Genomic DNA, 26,976 nt, shown 5'->3' with positions numbered 1-26,976 from the left:
GCTTGTAACACTCCAAAGAGAAAGTAAAAATTGAAATCGCATCATATGACCCCTTTAAAGTATAAATCTTTTGTAAAATATATAGGTAAACAGGTGATCAGTAAAACTATTGTTTTTAATATCGACACAAATCAATTTTCTTTACAGAACAACCGCATCACATTATAACAAATCCACGTTTGTGTTTCTATGCTATCAGTTCAAGTGTTGATGAAAATAAAATTTACTTAACGAATTCAAGTATTTTTTATTACAGAACTAAAGTGACAACATTTGACACACGTAGGAGAAACTTATACACATGTGCACAGTAAAACTATACAGGAATCGGAAACGGCAATATCTCGTGAAAATGTGTGCGCGTGAGTCGTTTTTTTTCTGCATGTTACTTTTATAGTTCACTGGCAGCATGAACACGTAAATATATGACCTTAACAAGTCCTGACCAGACGCGATGCAACACTATTCCATTTCTTGCAAGTAGCCGTGATAAACCACTGAAATCACATTGGCCCGAACTCTATTAAATATCTTCTGATTAGCTGTGATTGTTGAGCAGCATTGTCTTGACGCACCTGTTATTAAGAATGCTTCACAATTTACCAATCAATGAATCCTAAAGCTCTTCGGAGGTATATACCAATAATAGGCGTTCATCACATTGTTATAAATGGGAGATTGTCCAACCAAAATTATCATTTATAATTCTATTATCCAGCTGACCATAGCTACCACATGATCAATGAATGAATATCTCTTTTTCCATCGTTTTGTAAAACCAACAAGCCACGAACAACGTGATTGGCTGATTGTTGAATGATTGGCTCAGATGAGTCTCTCCATTGGTGGAGGCTGCACAATGTTCCACATCTCCACTCTTGAGCCTTCCTTCTCCTGTCGACTGGGGCTGTAAGTGCCTCGTGTGGCCCGTCGGTTCAGCGTGATGACCAAAGCTGTGGCCACGCCAAAAAGAACCAGCAACAGAGCCACAGACACCAGGCTGATGGACAGCAACAGGTCAGACGACACGTTCTCTGCACTCAGCTGGGGGAAAGGAAGATGGGGTGGAGTCAGCGATGAGAAGTCAGTAAAAGTCATATTTTAAATAAAATAAAGAACAGACATGTATGGTATTGCAATTTATACACTTAAATTTGATGCTTGGCAACGTAATAAAGTTGTGTAATACGTTTCATATACACACATTGAGATTCTCTTGGCTCAGTCTTTGTCAGCGGCTGGAAAGTATTTCATTAGGTGAGCTACTCTCTTTAGATTGATTGGCACAGGCATCTGCTCCTAACATCCCATTCTGCCTCCTCCATCTGCCACCTCTCTTGACATTTTCACCACAGTCAAACTTGACGCTAAGATTAAGCCTTTTACTAATAAAAACATTCTACTTTTTAGCCTATACAAGAGATTAATGACAAGTTAAAATTGAGCACATTTTAGACTTACAGAGTTCATGTTCTGAATCAGTGTTTCTGAACAAATCAGTTGATTGGATGACTCAGTTATACGTTCCTACATATGTCCATGTTTTGGCCCCATCTGTTGAATGACTCACTCATATTGTTTCATTCCTGAATAAATCAGTGTTTTTAAATGAATCAGTGAACCGAACGATTCAATGACATTTTGGAGCCACTTCACGAATCGGTTGAATGAATGATACAACGACTCACTTTTTGTTTTGTTCCTGAATCAATCTGTTTTTGAACAGATTGGTTGAAAGAAGTATTTAATGAATCACTCGTATTGTTTCGCTCCTGAAATCAATCAGTGTTTTTGAACAAATCGGTTGACTGAATGATTCAATGACTCATTAGTCTGTTTTGTTCTTGAATGTGTCTGAATATTGAACAAAGCAGTTGAATAAGTGATTCAATGACTCACTCACATTGTTTGGTTCCTGAATTAGTCAGTTTTTAAACAAATCCGTTGCCTGAATTATTCGGTGGTTAACTCATACTTTCTTAAATATGTCAGTGTTTTGAAAGAATCTGTTTAATGACTCACTCATTTAGTTTCTGATTGAATCAGGGTTTTTTTAATAAATAAATCAGTTGAATGAATGATTCAATAACTCACTAAATTAGAGAGTCACTTGTTTTGTTCCTGAAAACAGCATTTTAAGCGAATCAGTTGAATGAATGATTCAACGACTCACTTTTGTTTTGTTCCTGAATCAGTCACTGTTTTTGAACAGATCTGTTGACTGAATAATTCAATGACTCACTAGTATGTTCCTGAATGTGCCTGAATATTGCACTAAGCAATCAAAGGAGTGATTCAATGACTCACTCATATAGTTTTGTTACTGAATCAATCAGCACTTTTGAACAAATCTGTTGACTAACTTATTCAATGAGTCACTTGTTTTGTTTCTGATTGAATCAATGTTTTTTAATAATGTAACCTTCGGAAGAAATCAAATGAGTTATATCAATAATAGTGATTTATTTTTTTAAATATATAAACGGTTTTATTTTAGTACATCATACTTGTGCTATAAAAATAATTGTATAGTGCCAAGATTCAAGAATCAGTATACACCACCAAATGCTGCTTCTCACACACTTTATACTGTAGAGTAGATGGACTGATCTTCAGGACCAAAATTAGATCATCCAACCCAGCCCTTCCCAACACTCGGCTCCATCTGTTGAAGCAGCAGCGACAGGCAAGAAGCTCATGGCCACAGAAACTCTGAGCGGAGCTCATCACCTGCTCTGAAGGCAATGTTTTATGTGTGTGAGAGAAAGCGGGAAAGAGAGAGACAGCCAGACTTTCCAGCAGACAAACGACCCTGTCACTGCGATAAGCTTCTCCCGATATATTTCCCCCTCGTTTCTCAGACCTGCAGCGATGCACTGCTGAGTTGCATTTCACACAGAATACTGCTGCGCCTTTCTGCTGGCCAAGCACTATTCTGTCGCTCTGAAGACACAAACTTTCTCTGCACTGCAGACGTGGAGCAGAACCACAGATTCCTCACACTGAGACATATTTATGCTTCAGCAGTCAAAAAAACACTAGCCCTCAAGAGCTGCGCTTGCTTCCCTGTCGCCTTGCCTCTGCATAAATGATCTATTTTTAAGTTTTTTTAAACGTATTGAAATAGTTATAGAACTGTATGAAATATAAAGTTATCCTGTGAACCAGTTTGCAGCTAATACCCTTTTTTAAACCTTTAATAACACCTGATACATCAGATACAACACTACAGGGACATTTAATTTTTGTGACAATGCAACTGTCTTTTCCAAGTTGACATCTATCTATCTATCTATCTATCTAAATAGGTATGTTGTGGAGTAGCGACACTAACTTTATGTACACTGGGAAAAATGGTGTTGGATTTACTTTAAAACAATTTTAACTCGGAAATTGCTAGTAAATTTCTTTAATTACAATGAAACAACACTGAATTAAACGTAAAACTTTAAGTAGAAAGACTTAAATAGTATTTTATTGTAAAATGTACTCTAATAATCTTTTTTTTTTTTTAAATCATTTTATAGTGATAATGTGTCAGTTCAGATTTGTCATTCGATTTTAATGAACTCGAAGAAGCATTGGTGTTATTTTTCGCTATTTTTGTAACTTTGCACATTCAGATTTACATCCAAGCAAACTGACATTCTTTCATTACAAGAATCGCTAAGTCCGATTCATTTCAGTGAATCAGTTCGTGCAAATGGTTGCACCGGTTCAATAGAACAATTCACTAATTAATTTAAGGCTACCTGCGCAGGTGTCTGTGCACCAATTTATTTTGCCGCAATATGCAAAATATAATATTATACTATAATATAAACAGCGTTGTTGTTTTATTCCAGAAAAATACTGCTCCGATTGTGATGCACACATGACGTTGCTGTGCAGCTTAAAAGTGATTTTAAGTTGTTGAAATGCAATCAGCAGCGAAAGAGAACTTATTTCGCTATATTTGCGCGCTCTTTGAGAGACTGTATCTGAGCGCTGTCAGAGAGGTGTGCGCATGTGAAGGTGCTCATAGAGCGCGGGAGAATTGAACATTGAGAATTGAGTTATTTACACATGTATACACTTGTATGTGTCAATATGCCCATCTTTGCAAGTATCTATGTAAACGCAGTCATTTAGTTCTTAAGTGAAAGCAGACAGCTGAGATAGAAAACACATGTGTAACATTAGATCCGGGCAGCTCTTAAAGTGACAGCAGTCTAATATTCCTCCTGTCTGTCATTCATGTTAATCCAACAGCAAAAGAGAGAAAATCTTCCACTGCTCTTGTCTAAATCACTTTGTAACTTTGATAAGAAGAACAATTTAATTTACACAGTGAAGAATATGCAGTGTTTTTATACATTTGTCCTAATGTAGTTTTATTGCTTGTAATTAGTTTCTTATTATTATTTAATTGCTGACTGTTTACTTGTCTTCAGTGAGCTTAAGTTTTTTTATTTTTTTATTTAGGCTAGTATAAGTAACACTGGTGACAAGAATTCTGAAATTTCTATGGTATCAAAAAATTTGATATCATTAAGTCCTTATTTAAAGCAAAAATAACTAAATTGTGTTATATATCATTACCGTGAAATAAAGTTACTGCGTTAAGCGTTCTGATATCATATATTCAACTCAATCAAATATCATTTGGCCAATTTATTGAAATATTTGCCAAGAAAAAACTTTTAAGATGATCTGATTTAAATGCATGTCAATCCCTTTAAGTAAAAGTTTTTGTTAGGGCCTGATTTTAAGCCAAGCATTGGCTAAACCATCAAGTGGTAACCATCAAGTAAGAGTATTATTCTCAAATAAAATAAAAAAGATAATTTTGTAAAACTATAAGAGTAAAAGAAACCAAGCGGTTAAAGAACGGAAATAGTAGCATCTAATTCCATAGGTGTGAACTGTAAACCAAATCGATGTGATTCTCATGCAATCACCAGTGTATCCAATACCCTTAACTCTGAGTAAAGCTGTCACAGCAACTGAAATACTGTAAGTTGCATCTGGAAAAAATCTCCAACTTGTTTCAAACTTGCACAGTACACACTTTTGCGTGGTCTCAGCATCCTATGGTGTCAGGATTACACACAAATTGCTGACTCAACACACCTGCCAGAGGTTTTACAGTGCCTAGTTTAGTGGCTCTGTCTATCAAAATCTGTGGCAACATTCTTCAAAACCTGCATGATGTGCCACTGGCACAGTCTCTGGATGTGTAATGACAGAAGAGAGACAGCTAAACAAAACCGACAAGGACAAACAACAGATCGATGAGGGATGGGATGTTTTATTTGAAGACAGTCATCTAAAGACAGAGACACAATGTACACAATCTAACGCTAACAGACAGATGAACACTATAAACTACTGTGACATTGATGGTTTAACATATATTGAAAGAATTACAGAAGAGTAGTTGATTTTTTTAAGATACAAAATGAGTTGCTCAATACTGTGATATTGATGAATATAAATCAGTTCTGAAAATGGAAAGGACAATCATGACACAGAAATGACAGATGAAATGAAACATTCAATGTTATTCTTCCCTAAACAGATATAAACTAAATCTATTCTGTGCTAGAAGTCATGTTTGGGTTGGGTTGGAAATGAATGATAATGCTTTTTAAAATCAAACTACATTTGTTATATATAATAAATAAACTTTGGTTTTATGTGTTGAAAGAACACTTAATTTCCCAGGATGCTTTCAATTAGTTGCCGAATTGGAATTATGGAATGGAATTTAAAATTAATCGAATTATTTGCTATACTGCAAAAAAGCTAAACCAATACACAACATTTAGTTGTATTAAAATGCAATTCAATAATTTCAGTAAAATCATTCCAATTTAATCCCAATCCTGATTTTATAATCATTATCAGAAGTATAAATCATGTTATATGAATTTAATCGTTGTTTATTAAATTACAAATGTACAAACTCTATGTAATGCTAAATTTAAAAAGTGAACAAAGTAGTCTCAAAATTATTTTCTGTGAAAATCAGTCTATGATTCTGACTTGAACTGCATTAAGTACAGTAAAAAAAAGAACCTTTGGATTAGTCTCATTTATGAAAACCGTGTCATCTTAAGGCACTAAGCGGTTTTACTGATATGTCATCTAAATACTGGAGTACTTGCACATGTTTTCCCCAAACCAACAAATAATACTGTCTGTGGTTAACAATTTCATATTTACAACTACATTTACTTAATTGATAAATACTTGAATTACATTTAAATTTCAATTTATATCTACAGGCTTATATACAGTATAACAGTTTTGAAGCAACATTTTTTGAGTCGGTATTCCATTCCAGCTTAATAAACCTGTGTAGAAAGCAATTACACTAGCCTGTTTCCTAGCCTCCACCAAAGACCTGTTTACTCATTGTCACCCCAGTCTACCTCTGGTTCATCGTCTAAGCGAAGAATGAGGTAGGAGAGCAATTGGAAGAGGTTTTGCCAAAACAAAGCGGCCATGTAAAAGTAAATGTCGCTTACGTCGACTTCGCATGTCTCGCCGGCGAAGGTCATTTCACAGACACACTGGAACTTGTTGACCATGTTCTGGCAGTAGCCACCATTCAAGCAAGGGTTGGATCTACATTCATCAAGATCTAGTTCACACCTAAGTGACAGATGTATAGTGAAAACAAACCGTATTATTACTAACTTAAATATTACGGCTATTGTTGTTGTTAATATTTGGTTCTAAATATGAATATTCCATGCATTCTAAAACTGGTTAATAGTATGGCATAATTACTACCCTGAAAATTCATTAACATATGAGAACTTGTGAACAAAGAAAGAATAATAATAAAGAAGGAATAATCACCAGTGACCCGAAAACCCAGGGAGGCAGTCACACATCATGTTGGTGTCAGAACAGTTCCCCCCATTGAAACATGTGTAGTTCTGCTGTTCATCACCACAGATGGACACCGGGAGCTTGGGCGGTCTGGGGATGGGGAGGATGAGGGGAAAGAAAGAAACATAACAGATGATGAAGAATCCATCCTCTCCTCTTGAGAGCCATGCAAGGGGCTACTACCTACTACCCCCCGCTGCTTTGTCCCGCACAAAAGAGGATTAGCCCACTATTAGAATAATGACATTAGCATGTGAATGGACCTCTGACCACAAGACAAAGAGAATACAATAAACCGTCGCCTTATATGGGGATTAACATACAGCTAATATGAAGAATCTGCTATTGTTATTCTGTAAGGACAACGATATGATATGACAAATAAAGAGTTTGAATGGTGGTTTTCTTTTACTTTACAGAGACAATGTGAAATAAAGGATTCTAGGAAAAGAAATAAAGTAAGTAAGAAAAAAGAAAGGAAGGAAGCAGAAAGGACGAAAAAGGAAAGAATGACATGAAGACAAAATAAAAGATAGCAAGGGGGAATGAAAGAAAGAGATGGAGATAAGAAGGAAGGAAATAGGAAGGAAGAAAAAGGAAAGAAAGACAGATATGGAGAAAAAGTAAAGGATAGCAAGGGAGAAAAAGAAAGGAAGTAGGAAGGAAGAAAAAGGAAAAGGATATGGAGAGAACATAAAGGAAAGAAAGAAAGAAAGGAATAAAAGAAAGAAAGAAAGAAAGAAAGGAATAAAGAAAGAAAGATATGGAAAGTAAAGGACAGCAAGGGAGAAAGAAAGAAAGAAAGATATGGAAAGTAAAGGACAGAAAGAAAGAAAGAAAGAAAGAGGAATAAAAGAAAGGTGTGGAGAGAAAGTAAAGGACAGCAAGGGAGAAAGAAAGAAAGAAAGATATGGAAAGTAAAGGACAGAAAGAAAGAAAGAAAGAAAGAGGAATAAAAGAAAGGTGTGGAGAGAAAGTAAAGGACAGCAAGGGAGAAAGAAAGAAAGAAAGAAAGAAAGGAATAAAATAAAGAAAGAAAGAAAGGAATAAAGGAATAAAGAAAGAAAGAAAGAAAGAAAGAAAGAGGAATAAAAGAAAGGTGTGGAGAGATAGTAAAGGACAGCAAGGGAGAAAGAAAGAAAGAAAGAAAGAAGAAAGAAAGAAAGAGGAATAAAAGAAAGGTGTGGAGAGATAGTAAAGGACAGCAAGGGAGAAAGAAAGAAAGAAAGAAAGAAGAAAGAAAGAAAGAGGAATAAAAGAAAGGTGTGGAGAGATAGTAAAGGACAGCAAGGGAGAAAGAAAGAAAGAAAGAAAGAAGAAAGAAAGAAAGAGGAATAAAAGAAAGGTGTGGAGAGATAGTAAAGGACAGCAAGGGAGAAAGAAAGAAAGAAAGAAAGAAGAAAGAAAGAAAGAGGAATAAAAGAAAGGTGTGGAGAGATAGTAAAGGACAGCAAGGGAGAAAGAAAGAAAGAAAGAAAGAAGAAAGAAAGAAAGAGGAATAAAAGAAAGGTGTGGAGAGATAGTAAAGGACAGCAAGGGAGAAAGAAAGAAAGAAAGAAAGAAGAAAGAAAGAAAGAGGAATAAAAGAAAGGTGTGGAGAGATAGTAAAGGACAGCAAGGGAGAAAGAAAGAAAGAAAGAAAGAAGAAAGAAAGAAAGAGGAATAAAAGAAAGGTGTGGAGAGATAGTAAAGGACAGCAAGGGAGAAAGAAAGAAAGAAAGAAAGAAGAAAGAAAGAAAGAGGAATAAAAGAAAGGTGTGGAGAGATAGTAAAGGACAGCAAGGGAGAAAGAAAGAAAGAAAGAAAGAAGAAAGAAAGAAAGAGGAATAAAAGAAAGGTGTGGAGAGATAGTAAAGGACAGCAAGGGAGAAAGAAAGAAAGAAAGAAAGAAGAAAGAAAGAAAGAGGAATAAAAGAAAGGTGTGGAGAGATAGTAAAGGACAGCAAGGGAGAAAGAAAGAAAGAAAGAAAGAAGAAAGAAAGAAAGAGGAATAAAAGAAAGGTGTGGAGAGATAGTAAAGGACAGCAAGGGAGAAAGAAAGAAAGAAAGAAAGAAGAAAGAAAGAAAGAGGAATAAAAGAAAGGTGTGGAGAGATAGTAAAGGACAGCAAGGGAGAAAGAAAGAAAGAAAGAAAGAAGAAAGAAAGAAAGAGGAATAAAAGAAAGGTGTGGAGAGATAGTAAAGGACAGCAAGGGAGAAAGAAAGAAAGAAAGAAAGAAGAAAGAAAGAAAGAGGAATAAAAGAAAGGTGTGGAGAGATAGTAAAGGACAGCAAGGGAGAAAGAAAGAAAGAAAGAAAGAAGAAAGAAAGAAAGAGGAATAAAAGAAAGGTGTGGAGAGATAGTAAAGGACAGCAAGGGAGAAAGAAAGAAAGAAAGAAAGAAGAAAGAAAGAAAGAGGAATAAAAGAAAGGTGTGGAGAGATAGTAAAGGACAGCAAGGGAGAAAGAAAGAAAGAAAGAAAGAAGAAAGAAAGAAAGAGGAATAAAAGAAAGGTGTGGAGAGATAGTAAAGGACAGCAAGGGAGAAAGAAAGAAAGAAAGAAAGAAGAAAGAAAGAAAGAGGAATAAAAGAAAGGTGTGGAGAGATAGTAAAGGACAGCAAGGGAGAAAGAAAGAAAGAAAGAAAGAAGAAAGAAAGAAAGAGGAATAAAAGAAAGGTGTGGAGAGATAGTAAAGGACAGCAAGGGAGAAAGAAAGAAAGAAAGAAAGAAGAAAGAAAGAAAGAGGAATAAAAGAAAGGTGTGGAGAGATAGTAAAGGACAGCAAGGGAGAAAGAAAGAAAGAAAGAAAGAAGAAAGAAAGAAAGAGGAATAAAAGAAAGGTGTGGAGAGATAGTAAAGGACAGCAAGGGAGAAAGAAAGAAAGAAAGAAAGAAGAAAGAAAGAAAGAGGAATAAAAGAAAGGTGTGGAGAGATAGTAAAGGACAGCAAGGGAGAAAGAAAGAAAGAAAGAAAGAAGAAAGAAAGAAAGAGGAATAAAAGAAAGGTGTGGAGAGATAGTAAAGGACAGCAAGGGAGAAAGAAAGAAAGAAAGAAAGAAGAAAGAAAGAAAGAGGAATAAAAGAAAGGTGTGGAGAGATAGTAAAGGACAGCAAGGGAGAAAGAAAGAAATAAAGAGAAGAAAGGAATAAAAGAAAGAAAGAGGAATAAAAGAAAGGTGTGGAGAGATAGTAAAGGACAGCAAGGGAGAAAGAAAGAAAGAAAGAAAGAAAGGAATAAAAGAAAGAAAGAGGAATAAAAGAAAGGTGTGGAGAGAAAGTAAAGGACAGCAAGGGAGAAAGAAAGAAAGAAAGAAAGAAAGATATGGAAAGTAAAGGACAGAAAGAAAGAAAGAAAGAAAGAAAGAGGAATAAAAGAAAGGTGTGGAGAGAAAGTAAAGGACAGCAAGGGAGAAAGAAAGAAATAAAGAAAAGAAAGGAATAAAAGAAAGAAAGGAAGAAAGGAAGAGAAACAGAGGATAAAAAGGAATTAAAAAGGAAATTATGCAGAGAAAGGATAGGGAGGGAGAAAGGAAGGGAGAAGGAAAGAAAAAAGAAAAATGGAGAGAAATAGAAGAATAGGAAGGAGGAAGGAAGGAAAGAAAAAGGACGGAAGGTAGGGAAAAGTCATAAAAAGAGAAGGAAAAACAGAAATGCAAGAATGAAGGAATACAGACAGAAAAAATGAGGAAGTAATGCAAGGATGAAAATATAGAGAGAATGGAAAGCAGAAAGAAAGAAATGATGGAGGGAAGGTATGAAGCAGGGAAAGAGGCAAGAAACAAGGGATAGTACGAAGGAAATAAGTAGTAAGGAGGGAAGAAAGGCAAGGCAAGAAAGAAGGGGTAGAAACATCAAAAGGAAATTAAAGTAGGAAGGATAAAGGAAGAAAGAAATAAAGTGAATGAAGGAAGGAAATGAGGAAAGCAAGGATGGCAAGAAAAAGGGGGTCGATAGTAAAAAAGGAAGTACAAGGAAGGAAGGGGAGAACAAATAAAGGAAGGATATATAAAAAAAGAGGATGAATCTAAAAACAAGTCAATAGTAAAACGGCACTTACACGCTCCTGACAACTACGTACCACGGAGCCTCTTCAATCCGAGTGCTGTTGTGAGACAGAGGGAACAGGAAAGAGACAAACAAACAGCAAGCGTCATTCTTTTTTTTAAACAGCAAAACTTTACACCAAAGATCTCTCTAACTCTGCAGTGGGGAAAAGATAGATCTATTATGTCTCCCGGCTGCCTGCAAGGCAGTTTCAAAGGAGTGCTATGAAGCAGTCTGGCAACAAAACATGTTTATGAGATAAATGGCTGCAGACTTGCCTTAGATGCCACCCTGAAGGCCTAACACAACCACTGGAGGATGGGCACTCTCAACAGAGACTATTATTACCATTACTGCTTTCAAATGACACGTATGGCAACAGGCACATCTCTGCAGCCACGCTAGCATAAACAACACCATAAAAGCAATTATATGATTTGCATTACCTTTATAACAAATCAGTCTCTTTGGGGTCTTGATTCATTCAAGTTGCTTTCTTATTTTAATGGGAATCATTGTGTGAGGTTTGTGGCCTGTTTCCATGTACAAAGTCTAAATTTCTGTTTTGCATTTTCTTTTCTTTGAAAAGTGGAGTAGCTTCTTGAGCTAAGGCTTTTTAACACTAGGTTGATTTCATATCTAAGGCAAGTCTCTTTTTGACTTGGTTCAATGTTTTGCAGAAGGGACAAACACTATTCCTTGCAGACGTATCTGTGAATTGCCTTGGTGTAGAAGCCTTAAATCAGATTTTTGGATGCACACAGCCTCCACAAAATCTGCTAAAGTTAGACGGTAACTCATAAACCAGCTCAGTCAACTAGATTCTTACATTGAAGAAAGCAGTGCTTTCTTGGCCAAATTCACCACCACAATGCTACGGTGGTTTCGGTGGTAGCTTACTAGGCAGAAGAGCTCACCTTCATTTCTCAAAGATATTTTGGTCCCTAGATATGCCTCGGGTTCCTCTTTTAAGGTAAGCCTACAGATTCTTTTCAACTGTTTAATCGCCCACCCACCAAGTCCAAGTGCTTTGACAAGCAACTGCACACTCTGAGGGATCACTTATGTTTCTATCACAACAGGGTAAAGATGGAACCAGTTACAAGCCAATGTTTAATAATTAGGGTTAGGACAGGATTCCACAAATCTGGCACTGGAGGGCCACTGCCCTGTAGAGCACGGCTGGGCAACTTCAGTCCTGGAGGGCCACTGTCCTGCAGAGTTTAGCTCAAAACCCTAATCAAACACACCTGCCTGTAGCTTTCTAGTGATATTGAAAACATTGATTAGCTTGTTCATGTTTGATTAGGGCTGGAGCTAAACTCTGCAGGCCAACCGAAGTTGTCCAGCCCATTGAGCAAGCTAATGAAGGCCTTATGAATTACCGCCAGTTTGATTAGGGTTTGAGCTAAAGTGCAGGCCACTGGCCTTCCAGGCCAGATTTGAGGAACCCTAATTTAGGGGTTTGCACAAATCCCCTAACCCAAGTATGACCAATAGTAGTAATGAACAAGTCAACTCCATGACACAAATTAGAATAGACTCACTTGCAATACGGCCCAGTAAACCTGTCGGGACAGAGGCAGGAATAGATGTTGAAGCCACGCAAGCAGGTCCCACCATTAACACACTCGTGACTGGCACATACGTCCACCTTCACCTCACAGTTGGTGCCGGTGTAGCCACTCTCACACATGCAGCTGTATGAAAGGTCCTGCACACTACAGTGTCCATGTTGACAGGGGTTGGAGGCACAGGTGTTTGTATTCAGTTCGCAGCGATCACCGCCCCAGCCAGGTAGACAGATGCATTGGAAAAGGTTGAAGCGATCGTCACAGATTCCCCCATGCAGGCAGGGGTTGGGTTCACACATCACCTCACCAACACAGCCAGTTTGGACAGGTTCCTTCGATAACTTATTGAACTTCTCTTTCTGTGTACGCGGGAATCTCACCTCGGCAGGACCATAATACGGAAGCATAATACCACCAATCTCAACATTACTCAGACAACCAATCAGATTCCAGCCAGACTCTGGGCCAAGTCCTCCTAGAAGGATATCAACGCCTTCTCGGAGGAAGTCTAGATTTCCGGTCATGGCGTCAGATATAGTAGGCTCGTCCTTTTCATCAAGAGGGACCATGATCCACTGGGAGTTGTTAGCCCAAGGACTGGCCATTGACAGTTCTACTACATGCCACTCTCCATCGGCCACTGGTCTTGGGCTGTGCAGGGTTACCGGTGACAAAGATGATGAAGAAGAAGGTCCACTAAGAAGCTCTAGCACCAGAAAGCCATCTTGAATGGATACCGTAACAAAGTCAGACCCACTCTCTGCATGTAACACTGCTGCATTGCGTTTACGTGTTCGGATACTGAAAACAATGCTGGTCAGGTGGCGGGAGATCAACCTATTCCCATGGTATACAAGAGTGGTATTGTCTTGAAAAGTCACATTTGAAATGCCTACATAAAATAAAAGCAGACATAGTTTATGTAACACTTCAGGGATAAGGACTTATTCGCAAAACAATCTTAAAGTCTGCTAGATGCAATCTTAAAGTTAAAGTCTGCTAGATGCTCTTAATAAATCTCTTTCCTGAGCCTAGTCTACAACTTAAATCTGGAAGATTATTAATCCAAAATACTGCATTTTATATTATGTAACCATTAATTTTGACTTAGTATTCAAACCAATATTGAATTATTTTTGACTACTGTGTTTTATACTTCTGATTTCAGATGTTCTAAAATACTCACATTCATAGCCCTGGTTGAGGGTCCGGCATGTTGCTTGTGGTGGGCAGGGGGTGAGTTCGCACCATCTCACCTCCTCACAGTGCTGCCCTTTTGTGCTTGGAGGGCAGTTGCATGTGAAGTCATCCCATAGAGAGAAGCAAATTCCACCATTCTGGCAAGGATTTTTCTGGAATGGGAAGACAAAAATGACACACAAAACTGTCAATTAAATGATCCATTGAATTTTTAAAAATATTATTTATTTTATTAACCATAAGAAAAGATTTAGAAGTAGTAAGATAAAGTGTTTGGAATCAAAAATAGCTTGTAGCTTGGAAAGCTTTTCCCCACTGGTTAAAACTACTGTCAAGCTACCTTTTAAACATTGTAGTTAACTACACATTAAATCTATTTCAGGGAACCATATGTTTACAAATACTATCATATGATAATATTTCTAGAGTCAACACACCAATTTATACATGATCAATTATAAAGTGTTGAATACTCAGGGACATACATTAACTGATTATTCATTTATTGGATTAGTGAATCAAATTGGATCAAAAAAATCTTTTGAATCCGCTCAGTGTTTGGGATTAGTTTCTTGATTAACATGACCAAAGTCACAGATGTAAACTTTAATCTAGGCCAAGGAGGATAAAAGCCAATTGAGATAAGTAGGTTATGTTCATATATCTGCAAGATCTGGTGTAACCTAACCATTGTCCTATTGAGAGCTCTTGACACTTTGAGGGCTCATGAAACATTGTAACTTACAGAGCAAGAGTCATCACTGGTACAGCCTGGGGTAACGTCAACCATGAGGTCAGGTCTGTATGACATCACAGAAGCATCAAGTGGGAAAAATTCTAGCTTCCTCTCATTGAGCTGCAAGTCTTGTAAGCACCCTTTAAAATAACCACCAAAGGCAGATGTCTCATGCCTATCAAGCAGTCCGCCAACATAGACCACATCCTCAAACTGAAGGGAAACAGGTTGAACATCCATTGCTCTGAATTCATGATCTGACTCCTGCAGAGTCAACATACCCTCCTTAATGGTAATGCAGACAAAATGGATCTCACCATTATTAACCACAGTTTTACCCATTAAAGTCTTCAAGTTGTTGACTTGCACCATGAGTTTTCCCTTTTCCAGCCACATCTTCAAGTACTCAGTGGTGCTGTTGGCAAGCAGTACCAAAAGACCAGACTCCTTCCGTGTACGCAAGAACATGGACAGATAGAGCGTATCTGATTCTAGTTGGTCGGTGATGGTGAAGACGGCATAGCTTGCGGAGTCTTCCTGGCCAAATCTAGCAGTAACGGACTCTGTATGAGAAAGAGAAGACATACAACTCTTAAAGGGTTTCTAGAACTATTCTAATTTTACTATTGCAACTTGGACCCTTAGAGGAAACATAAAGCATCTCCCAAGGTTTATCCTGTGATCTTCTACATTTATTGCAAGGCTATCAACGTGTCTACAGTAGAAGCATCTATGGCGTATCTCTATTGTGCTAAAATAGACAGGCCATTCACAACACCACAGTGGATATTTCCAGTGTAGACATGTTATATGGGAGGTCAGTCCCTGGTACTCTTACCCTCAGCACAGTTTTGACCCACATATGGTCGCAGACACAAGCACTGGTAACCTAGCCAAAGGTTAACACACTTTCCAAGGTTCTCGCATGGACCAGAAAGGCATCGGTCATGATGGCTGCAGCCTTGCTCGACATTCACCACTGAGCTGCTCAAACAGTTCTCTGGTACCATCAGCTGTGAGTCCACAAACAAGTCCCTCATGCAGCCTATGAATGAGCCAGAGCCCCCTCCCTCATATGATCTTCCAACAAAGGTGCTTTGCAGGGATGACTCCAGCTCAAGGGCACCGGTCTCTAGTTGGGCTGTTGCACTACAGTTATCTCCATCCTGGCATGGCTCCAGTAGTTGTAGCAGCAGGGTACCTTCTCCAAGCACGGCCTCTACCGTGTGCCATTCGCCATCAGATACATCCTGAGGCAGTGTCAGAGTCCAGATGGTTGCGTTTGGCTGAGGGTCACTCTTAAGATCAAGAAGCAGGTGTGTCTCCTGCAGCTCCAGGCTGAGTGAGACCCCTTCGCTGCCCCTCTGAAAGAGCAATGTGTTCTTCAGCACCGTGCGAAAGCTTAGCGTGATATTGAAGTATGTTTCTGCACCCAGCAGCGGGGTCTGCAGGTGCAGGAATCCTCCAATTGTCTCGAAGGAGAATACGGTGGGTGTCTGGCAGTAAGAGCCGGTGTAGCCCGGCTTACAGATGCAACTGTAGCCATGTACACCTTCGCTCAGGAAGGGCATGCAGGCCGCCCCGTTCTGGCACTCGTGACCCTCGCAACCCACCAGGGGCTCACTACAGTTGCGGCCACCATAGAGAATTCCATCTTGGCTTTCAGACAGGCAGATGCACTTGTAGCTGCCCAGGAAGTCCTCACATATGGCTCCATTATGACACGGGTTGGTGGTACAAGAAGTGGTATTTTGCTCGCACAAGGCACCTGAAAGGGGAGAGCCCAGAGTGGAATTTAGTTCCTTACAAATAAATGTTTAACAAAGATTGCTACCCAAGAATGAACTTTTCTCGCTGCAATTAAAAAACAAGTTCTTATTGTTTTTATAAGAGTTTATCCTTAAAACTATTTGCTGCATTTGTGCCAATTTTGTGTCTGTAACTAAAGAGTAGCTCATGCCAGGGATAACATTGGCATGTTTTAGTCAATAATCCCTCAGGACAACAAATATGCAAAGCTGGTTGCATAACACTCATGCAACTTCATGCCAGTGTGACTGCCAACTGAGTTTTCTTATTCTTACAAAAAGTGGCTAAAATTTTCACTGAATGACAATTTAGTTACTGAATGAGTTTAAAATGCCTGGATAAAACATTAAGGAGCTGTATACATGGAAACATGATGTATACATGATGTATACATGCATCACATGGAAACCGTGAACAACAACAACAAAAAAACGGTTACACTGATGACCTAAAGTCATTGCAAGCTCATTGTATGTTTAACCAGAAAGACTTTTCACTAGCCTAATAAAATGTTCCCCACAACACAGCTTATTTCACCACTGAATTCACACTGAGACTGATCATACAACCAAAGTGAAATCTTAAAAGAAGTGAAAATTTACCTGAAATGAGCAACAGAACACTCCAAATCCAAACTACAACTTCCATGGCATTAGACGTCTACCATTCTCATTGCTTTATGATGGCAATAGGCCATCCTAACAGACAGCCGTCAGTGTACATTTCTTCCTTCAAGAAAAACTGTGGACTGCAACACTAGGCCCCCATCAAAGCCAGCTTCCGGGGGATTAGCTTAATTCAACCTGAGCATCTTACAATGGCGAAGCCCAATAATAGCCTCCGCCTCTGAGTCATGTCCTTAGCTGGCAACCTGACGTTCAGAGAGACAGACACTTTTGTATAATCTAAAAATTAAAAGTAATTTTGCAGTTATATTTTTAGTTGTTTAGTCTAGGAACCAGTAGAGTGAATTTGTGTTGAAAGATGTGTTGTATAATGGATGATTTAATTCTGATTATGCAAACCGGACAGAATCCCAAGACAGTTCTGATTTACAGTTGCAACAACCTGATGATGCTTATTATATGCTCATTATAGGCAACATTTTGCCAAGAATTTAACCAGGCATTAAAAACAGATTTTGACTCCGTTGTCCATCGGTTATTGATTTTTAAAGACTTTAGAGCCTTTACAGTGATCTGTTGATCTTCTTTAGACAGTCCTGGATTTTTTTTAACCCCTTCTTTAACAATTTCTTTCAAAAACGGTTTTATAAGAAAATGTCCTGAGATACATGATTAACACAAACCTCTGAAAAAAATTACATTTGTCTTGATCCTAAATTTAAAACAGTTTCATATTTGGTAAATAAACGTGTAAAAAAATATTAATGGGGCTGTGAGTTTGCAGATACCTGAAAATCCTGGTGGACACTTGCAGATGAAGCCGGAAGCATGCCTGGGGTTGTATCGAGTAGGAAACAAGGGTTCAGTGCCATAAAGTGTCTTCCAAGAGAGCTCAATGCAAGTGCCTTCATTCACACAGGGACTGCTATCACACTCACCAACGTCTGTCTCACAGTTACGACCCTCAAACCCTGGTACGCAGATAAGAGAGACAACCTAATGAAGTTTAGTGTCCTAGTTTGACTAAATTATTTAAAGCCTTTACCATGACTTCTAAAATAAACGAATAAATATCACATATACATTGTAGATTATACATTATAAATACATCTACCAATCATGTGCATGTTTGTTTCTAAAAAATAAGTACAGAGTCACCATATTTCATTCTAAATTCAATCTATTCTATATTCCAGTTTACACAAATGAGCCCTATGTAAGTCACCTGGCCAGCAACTGCAGGTGTAGTTCCCATTTTCATCCTCACAGAGAGCGCCGTTGAGGCAGGGTTGAGACCAGCAGGGAGGAGGTGGGATCTCACAGTCAACGCCAGTAAAGTTAGTTTGTGAGCAGTCACAGCGGTAGCTACAAGATTATTTCAAAATAAATATGCATGTTATTTCATTTCGGGTATACTCGTTTTGAGTACATTCACAGAATGATTCAGCATATTATATTTTAAACACAGCAATATAGTGCATGTTGTTTACCTACTTTCTGAGGGACTAGTTTTATCAATTATATATTGTTTATAATTTCATTTATAAATACAATATTTTTAACCCCCAAAAATAATATGGATAATTGATTTACACTAATTACTACTATTTAAAACTATTAAAATATAATTATTTACTATTCTAATTATCAGACAAGTCTAATTAAAGTGTTTTGAAAAGTTTATGATAGATTTTAGAATAGATTAATTGAAAAGCATGTTATTTCCTAACATGGATGGAAATGTATTGTACCTGTTTATTTCATCCACACACAGAGCCCCATTTCGGCATGGCTGGTCACTGCATTCATCGATGTTCGTTTCACAGCGCTCCCCCTGGAAGCCCGCCAGGCAGGTACAGGAGAAGCCATTGATGTGGTCATGGCAACTGCCGCCGTGGAGACAGGGCTGTGATTGACACTCATCAATCTGAACCTCACAGCTGCTACCTGGAACATCAGAGACAGTGGTGTTGAGTGCAAAGATGCCAGTCCGCTTTTTGTCGAGATCTCTGCATGGCTTATTACACATGCCATCTGGACAGGCCTCATCCTGGATCAAACAGACTGTAACTGGAAGCTTCCAGTCAGTCTTCAGGGTTATTGATATGCTGCCCACAGCTTTTCCTTCACTTGATCAAAAATGTTTTTCAAGCAGATCTGAATTGTGAATTTTCACATCATGTAAGTTTTAAGAGACTGGGGCTTGTTGTCACACAAGGAAGTTGTCAATTTTCAGTTTTCCTAGTTCAAAAACATTTTTTTTGTGAATTCTGTTCTCCAAACTAAAACTCTAATATTATATTGTAATAATTTTTTAGAGTAACACTTAATTTTGACATGACAGTCACACTTTACATGTACGTACTACAGTAATAACAGTACATTATGCATAATTACAAGCATTTAAACCTAAACCAAACCCTAACACTACAGTAAGTACAGTTGACAGTAACCATTGACTTCCACTATATATTTTTTCCATTCTGTGGAAGTCAATGTCTACCATCAACTGTTTGATTACCCACATTCTTCAAAATATCTTCTTCTGTGTTCAACAGAAGAAGAAATTCATACAGGTTTGGAACGACATGAGGATGAGTAAATGAGGACAGATTTTTCATTTTTGGGTGAACTGTTTCTTTAATACTACTCAGTACTTATTTGTGTAAATACACTGTAACTTTACAATTAGGTGTAACTCTGAACTTTTATAAAGAATATCTCTTTGGATTTGAGACTTTAGTCTTTGCAACGTTACAGATCTTCTTTATGCACCAAGAGCTTGTAACACTCCAAAGAGAAAGTAAAAATTGAAATCGCATCATATGACCCCTTTAATTACAATATTCTCAAATAAGTGTCAATAAATATCAAGTTTCCATTGTGACAACATACCCCACTACTACATGTGTGCAATAAACAGTACTTTTTTATTCCTGAAAAAATAAAGATGAAAAAGTTTAATAGCATTTTTGTAGTAGAGTCTTTAAGGTAGGTGTCTAAACAGAAATTGGCTTAAAAAAATAAACCCACCCTGAGAAATATTCACTAGGGTAGCAAACTAACCCCATTCTCCCTTACTCATTATATCATCAAAGAAAAAAATATATATATATTTAGGTTTTAAACAAGTTTAAACTTGATAGATTCTTTAATAAGTTATATTAAACTAGATCTTTGCATGTTTAAAAGCAAATGTCAACAGTCTTCCGTGAAAGAATGTTAGGATGTTCTCCAGGGTTGCATTTCAGGCTGCAGTACCATCATTCAGCCACTAGATGGCAGTGGCTGCATTTGGCACTACTCGAAACATTCCACATGTCAGACTAACAGGTGAGTCGCACATGGCAACAGTGCATCCGACCCTCCCTCCCTCCCTCCCTTCACTTACCCGTGTAGCCAGGCCTGCAGAGACAGATGTAGTGCCCGATCTTGTCCAGACAGGTGGCTCCATTCCTGCAGGGCCACGACACGCATTCATTCACCTCGATCTCGCAGTGTTTACCCTGGAATCCCGGCACGCAGAAGCAGGTGGGGCTGTCCCTTCTGCTGCGGCAGATGGCATGGTTGCGGCAGGGGTTGGGGGAGCAGTGGTCCACCTTTTTCTCGCAAGAACTCCCGGTGTAACCCTCTTGACAGATGCATGCGTACCCCGGGCTCCTGTCTTGCACCGCCAGACATTGGGAAGTGTCCCCACACAGCCCCTGAGCGCAGAGCTGGGCACTGGAATGACATTCCTGCCCCAACAAGCCGGGCTCACACTGGCAAACTAGTTCCCCCGGGTGGGCGCCGGTGGGCTGACACGTCGCATTGCCCTGGCAGATGGACAGTTGGCAGAGCGCACTGGAAGAATCACAACGCGTGCTGGGCAGGACTGGCGCAGGCGACTTACACTGGCACAAGAAGTCAGATGGGGCTTCCCTGCACTCTGCCCTGTTTTGGCAAGGCTTGTCCAGGCAGAGCGTTGAGGTCTTGGGAAGTGTCAAATCTACAAAGATTTATGAAAAAAAGAAAGAAAACAACACTTATACATGTGTTGAACGTTTTCCCTGCTGTACCTGGGACAAAATGCAATAACAGTTAGTGGCTTCGGAAAACGTGCCTAAGGCTGATGATACACGGGGTAACTTTTTGAGCAATTTTTTGTGCTCAAAACACGTTATGTTAACACATTTCTATATGGATACTTTAAATCGGTCGTGGGCCCTATGTGTCTCACCTGGTTGCCCCTTGACGCCAACAATTACCCAGCATCAGCCTAATGCTAACGGTGTGAAATTTGCACACTTCCTTTTTTTCCCCTTAAAAGTTTGCTACCATAAGTATCCACCTTATTTTGCAATGTGGAAGTAAGCTATTTTCTGTGATTGTACGAGATTTCTGAATCTAAATAACTACATGTTTTGCACTACAAATCAGGAGGTTTATGATTGACAATAAGTCAAAATAATATGATGACAATTAAAGGTACAAAAGCTGTCGCTGGGGTAGTACCCTTTCAAAAGGAACTATTATGTACCATTTAGGTACTAATGTGCACCCTGTAGGGGCAAATATGGTACAATATTGTACAAATCATGATGTTCATGTTTATAACATCCTATAATATCTTCAAGCCTTATATTTGCCTTTTGCAGATTAGAGCTGGCCAATAATATAGTTAACATTTTGCGAATATACAAGCAATCAAGCAGGTCAGATATGCTGTATAATATGTATTGCCTGATGCGGGTATACTGTATGTACTGTATGTGGCTAGAGCTGGACAGTTTAAGTAGCTAGGTGATAATATAGTTACATTTTGCGACACTATGATCAATAAGATAATTACATTTTGTGACAAAAAAAAGCATTTCAGATTTGCTATATAGTAACTTTGCTATAGAATAATGATATATTGCTTTTTATACTTAACGTAAACGCATAGCCTTTCAACCTATACTTTATTTGATTGTACGTAGGTATCAGTGTCTACTCTGCAGGCACAGAAATTGCACACATCCCCTTTAATTTCCCCCTGCAGTTGTTTGCTAGTGAAAGTATAATAAAGTATATTTATTTACTGTTATAATTTGATAAAGAGTTGTGCAGAGTTGTGATACTGACATAGAAGGCCAAAAAGTCAGGATGTCATGTCGTGTAGCATGCTCGCTAACAGTCACATGGCCAATTAGCAAAACACAGGCAAAAACGTATGCACTCTCAAATGAACTGTAGTCCAATACTGCATGTATCAGTTCATGTCTCACAGCTGTTTCATGCTACAACACATATTTATTTTCCAAGCACATCATTCTCTCAGATTAGCTCACAGTTAACAAGTAAGCTATTGCTTTCACATAGAGCAACAACAAGGTAATTTATTATTATATTAATCCATTCTTGTCTTTAAATGGTTGTTTTTGATCGAGGTGCTACCCTTTAAACCATGACGCTTAACAAGAAGATTTCAGGACCGTAGTTGCATATTTTGTGTCTTGCTGTCCTTGCATAATGTCCTTCAAACAGATAACATATGGCCAACAAGAATTGGAACAAAAGACCAATAAGCATTAGATGAATCATCTAACGAGCCAACTGGACTTCAGAGCCAATCAAACATCAGGTGATGGAGCCTTGGGCCTGAATTGAGCTTGACCCATCCGAAAATAGTGTGATGGTCATTCTGTCATGGTGTCACTTGAGGATTTGAGAAGATATTTGTCAGTTGCATTCCCTAAATCATTGTATTCACACGGAACTGTTGCAAACAGAGATTACATTTTTAAACCTACTATAGAAGAAAATGTAAACTTGTCATTGACTATGAGACAATGTTGGAATCATTTTGTGATTTTGTGCTTTATTGTATATATCTAATATAATTGTGAATATGAGCTTTGAGCACCCCAAATCAGATCATGCACTTTATGTGACTGCATAACCTGTTAGTCCTATCTAGTAAGGATAGCGATGGTTGCCAGACCCCTTTAAGAGCAGAGCAGAGCAGAGCAATGCTTATTAAAACAGAGGCAACTTTAAGAACACTTTAACTTGATGCGGTCAATTCATTTGCTTTCATTATAAAATTACCATCCCAAAATAGGGTCTATGAAAAATCTTGTGCAGTCTTAAAAGTGTGTCCTTCTTAGAGTATATTTTACTGTGCATTTCAATATACACAATTTTACAGCATTTTTAAACAACTTTCTGTAGCCACAAAAGTTAGATAAGAAATTATCCAGAGTGTGCTAAATAAATATGTTTGCAAACAGAAATGTACAGTCATTCTTAAATGTGACTCTTGAATAAAAGCTTTATAAACAATAACATACTTACTACAGTAATATGTTATTATAAAAAATACAGTAATTGACTGATTCAATGTATTTGATAGTTAAAATGACTACAAATTCAGGTTTTCGTCAACTCCGTCAGTTGAATATTTTGATAATATTTCATTATGATATTTTATATTTGTTGTGGAATTGTTGGTCACATGTGAAAGTGTAATCTGTCTGCTAACACGAGAATGTGTTTTGAAATGTTAAAAACATCTTGAATGCTGTTAAAGATAAAGATGAAATTATATTACACAGTCCAAGCTAAAAAAAAGCTAATTTTGTTAAAAAAGAGAAAAGTTGGGAGGTTGTATCAAAACATAGCTCAGTAGCTTAGTACATATAAGATACATAACTGTAGTTTCATTTGTCTGAGTACAAGGTTTTATTTTTTCAATTTTGCACCCTGTTTTGTCCCACTTCTCAAGAATGACTGCATAGCATAACAACTACTTACTTGATGTCTACACTACAGTACATTGACAAAACATAAGTTGGGTCATTATCACATTATTATTGATTTACATGTTATGAATGCATCACTGGCATCCTTAATCAATGCATATTTTTCACTTTATCTATCTTTTTTGGCCTCTTATTTTTCTGAATGAAACACAAACTGGTGAAATGACAAAATTTTTCTATTGTGATGTATGCAGGATTTCTCCAATCATTTAGTCTGCTAAAAGGCATAGTTCACCCAAAAATAAAAACTATGTCATTAATTACTCATCCTCATGTCGTTCCAAACTCGTAAGACCTTCGTTCATCTTCAGAACACAAATTAAGATATTTTTGATCAAATCCGAGAGCTTTTTGACCCTTCCATAGACAGCATGGGTCCTTACAAGGTCCAGAAATGTAGCAAGGACATCGGTAAAATAATCCATGTGACATCAGGGGTTAATCCGTAATTTTACGAAGCTACGAGAATACTTTTTGTGCACTAAAGAAAAAAAAACGACTTTATTCAACAATTCGTCTCCTCTGAACGTAAATTGCGTATGCTCTTTTGTGTCAGCTGTTCCACGCGGATACGCTGTTTACGTCGTAAACGCATACGCAATTTACGTTCAGTGGATACTCTCCAAAATTAGTGACGTGACATGTGACATGTGGCCAAGTATGGTGACCCATACTTGGAATTAGTGCTCTGCATTTAACCCATCCTTAGTGCACACACACAGCAAGGAGACGAATTGTTGAATAAAGTCGTTATTTTTGTTTTATTTGCGTACAAAAAGTATTCTCGTAGCTTCGTAATATTACGGATTAACCCCTGATGTCACATGGATTATTTTACCGATGTCCTTACTATGTTTCTGGGCCTTGATAGTGTAAGGACCCTTGTTGTCTATGGGAGGGTCAGAGAGCTCTCAGAATTCATCAAAAATATCTTAATTTGTGTTTCGAAGATCGTTAGTTAGTTAGAAAAAGTAACTATCCCTTTAAGATAATTAGGTAACTACGCTGCGGTTGCAAAAGATAAACCTAAACCAGTTGCGCCCACAAATTCTTACAAACGTCTTACCATTTAAAGTAAAGTATTTAACATTAAAAAATGCCACACTTCCACTTCAGTGTCAGTTAACGCAAATACCTGACTGGTCACACACCTTCACACCGCAGGGCCTGCTGCTTTAGATAAAGCACATATATAAAAGCCTCCTTCCTGTATTCAGCTGGTCATTCTCGGAAATGCCAGAGGAAACAATGGCCTGTTATCTATCCAAAAAATGGCTTAACCTCTGTGACAGCCCTATTCACGGCGCTCACAGTGCAAGGACGTTTGCAAACTTTGGAGTCTCAACAAAGCATCAAATTATGTCCCCATAGCAACCAATTCCACACTTCCAGCTTTCCTTTAGCAGGGGTTGCTATGGTTACCGGCAATAGACATAAGTCAGTCATTTAAGGGGTGTCTAGAAACCCCATTCAAACCCTGCAGTCTGCAATGTCTTTTTATTACAGACTGTGCATTGAGACAAAGGCTAATCGCGCAAGCAATCATGAGCGCAATTTGGCAATGTTGTTATCAGGATTGCCTCTCGTTCACATTCAGGGGCCGTAGAGAAGAAATGCTTATAGATATTTACTGATATGATGGTTTATTGCATCAAAAAGTATCAAAAGCCATGTAGTCGATGACGTTTGAGCATGTTAAACACTGCATTTCTTTTACTTTCAAATCAAATGTCTATATTTTAACTTGTTCACCAGTTGGGACCCAAATTGTCTGTTTTGGGGGATTTCGGTAAAATCAGCTTATAGGAAGTCGACCAGTGCTCAGCATGAGCCCACATTCATCCCAAAAACACGAGGATGTCAAACCATATGTTCATATAAACAGCACTCTACAATTCTACTGTATCAAACTTAAATGTTATGCTATGGTATAAATGCACACATTTAAATGCCATTTTCGCCTGTGATGAAAGCAAACACCAATCCTTTTTAAATGTGCCTAGTGTCTAGAAAATGAAAAGCTCAGCTCTGTTTTTAAGTGTCTTTGATGCAAAGCCTTTTATGTTCTTAAGTGCCACTGCGGTTGATGCGTCCAGGGTTACGATACCCCTGACCACACTCATGCGGAGCCGTTTCAAAGCAAAAGGAAATAATATCAAGCTATCAGATAGGCTTTTTCCACCCATAAAAGAAGAACATTTGCATTTAGTAAATACACACACACACACACACACAAAACGTAAAAACCATCATGAAGTGTTTGGAAGACTTTTTTTACATTTTTAAAAATCACCTGAATGAACACTGTGTACAAGTTGCAGGTCAATATGAATTCTACTAAAACAACCAAAAATAACAATATAGTATGTCTAAATCTCTGCTCTTTGACACTAGAACACTATCCAACAAGTGGACTAACAATTACGTCATTACTGCATAAAGCAACAGGTTGGGCTACTTACTTTCTGTCCACTGTAGAAGAAGAAACAAGACACATGCAACTAATTTGAGCCACACTGAACCCAAAACAGTAAGATCCATATCCATACTCGGATGTCATTGTGATAGTGGGCAAGCTGGCATGATCACGGTGTGTTACTCAAGCATCCTCCAGAGTGTCTGTCTGTTTGTGGCTCTCTGAGTCTTAGCATGCTCTCGTTCACATGCCCACCAATGAGGCGCAACTCTCTGTATCCTCAATACAAAGAGGCCACTGGGGATTGGTGAAGACTTAAACAGAGAGGGGCCATCAAGCATGCTGTCTGAATAATAATTAGCAGTGGATGATAACATTGGATATTAAATAAGGAACAGCAGACAAAATGCAGCTACGCAGTACTTTTCACCCTCTTGCAATCATGGCCTTCCATCCACTCCAGTCTAACGACTTCACTCAAAAAGCTCTTATTTAATGCAAAATAGACCATGCCATCTGCCAGGATTCTTGGGTAAGATTGTGCAATGCCTTCCGGCTAGAGTTTAAACAACTAGCTCACTTGCCATGAACCTTGTGCACTGGTGAATCTGTCTTTTTTTTTCTTCTGCGGTTTGTAATAATTCTCCACACAATTCTCTATTATTTTGTTTTTGTATATTCTTTCTTTCCCCTCAATTTTTATGCTTTTTAAAAAAAATTTTTTTTTAAATGAGGACTAAAATCAGAATTAATTCATTAAACAGAAAAAAATATAGATTCTTTTTGTCCATTTTGGACTATAATGAAAAGCAGAACAAAAATAAGAAAATAATAAATAGGAAATCCCTATAATAATAATAATATTTCATCTTGCAATTCTACATAGTCTACTTCTAAAAAGCAAAGAAATATAACATACATATG

The 26,976-nt window shown here is 38.0% G+C and overlaps 1 protein-coding gene across 1 annotated transcript; it reads right to left on the bottom strand.

Annotated features, from left to right (window-relative positions):
* Nucleotides 1–341: 341 nt before the first annotated feature.
* Nucleotides 342–26,244, bottom strand: crb1 (crumbs cell polarity complex component 1). The gene is made up of 13 exons (XM_016554304.1): nucleotides 26,099–26,244; nucleotides 20,243–20,839; nucleotides 18,603–18,798; nucleotides 18,077–18,216; nucleotides 17,640–17,822; nucleotides 15,255–16,184; nucleotides 14,426–14,979; nucleotides 13,667–13,832; nucleotides 12,454–13,372; nucleotides 10,920–10,964; nucleotides 6,850–6,972; nucleotides 6,513–6,639; nucleotides 342–1,044 (listed from the first exon to the last, which is right to left on the bottom strand). The coding sequence occupies exons 1-13, from the start codon at nucleotides 26,181–26,183 to the stop codon at nucleotides 826–828; spliced, it is 4,284 nt and encodes a 1,427-aa protein (XP_016409790.1). The 5' UTR covers nucleotides 26,184–26,244; the 3' UTR covers nucleotides 342–825.
* Between the last annotated feature and the right edge of the window lie 732 nt (nucleotides 26,245–26,976).

This window comes from Sinocyclocheilus rhinocerous, unplaced genomic scaffold, assembly GCF_001515625.1.
Source record: "Sinocyclocheilus rhinocerous isolate Xijiao unplaced genomic scaffold, SAMN03320098_v1.1 scaffold556, whole genome shotgun sequence".
Taxonomy (NCBI): domain Eukaryota; kingdom Metazoa; phylum Chordata; class Actinopteri; order Cypriniformes; family Cyprinidae; genus Sinocyclocheilus; species Sinocyclocheilus rhinocerous.
This window is presented reverse-complemented; position numbering and strand designations above follow the sequence as displayed.

Excerpts from the sequence above, each read along its gene's own strand:
- crb1 (XM_016554304.1), bottom strand. The coding sequence starts at position 26,183 with ATGGATATGGATCTTACTGTTTTGGGTTCAGTGTGGCTCAAATTAGTT. Across the intron at positions 18,217-18,602 it reads TGTGTGGATGAAATAAACAG|CTACCGCTGTGACTGCTCAC; the intron begins GTACAATACATT and ends ATAATCTTGTAG. Across the intron at positions 6,640-6,849 it reads CCTGGGTTTTCGGGTCACTG|GTGTGAACTAGATCTTGATG; the intron begins GTGATTATTCCT and ends TCTGTCACTTAG.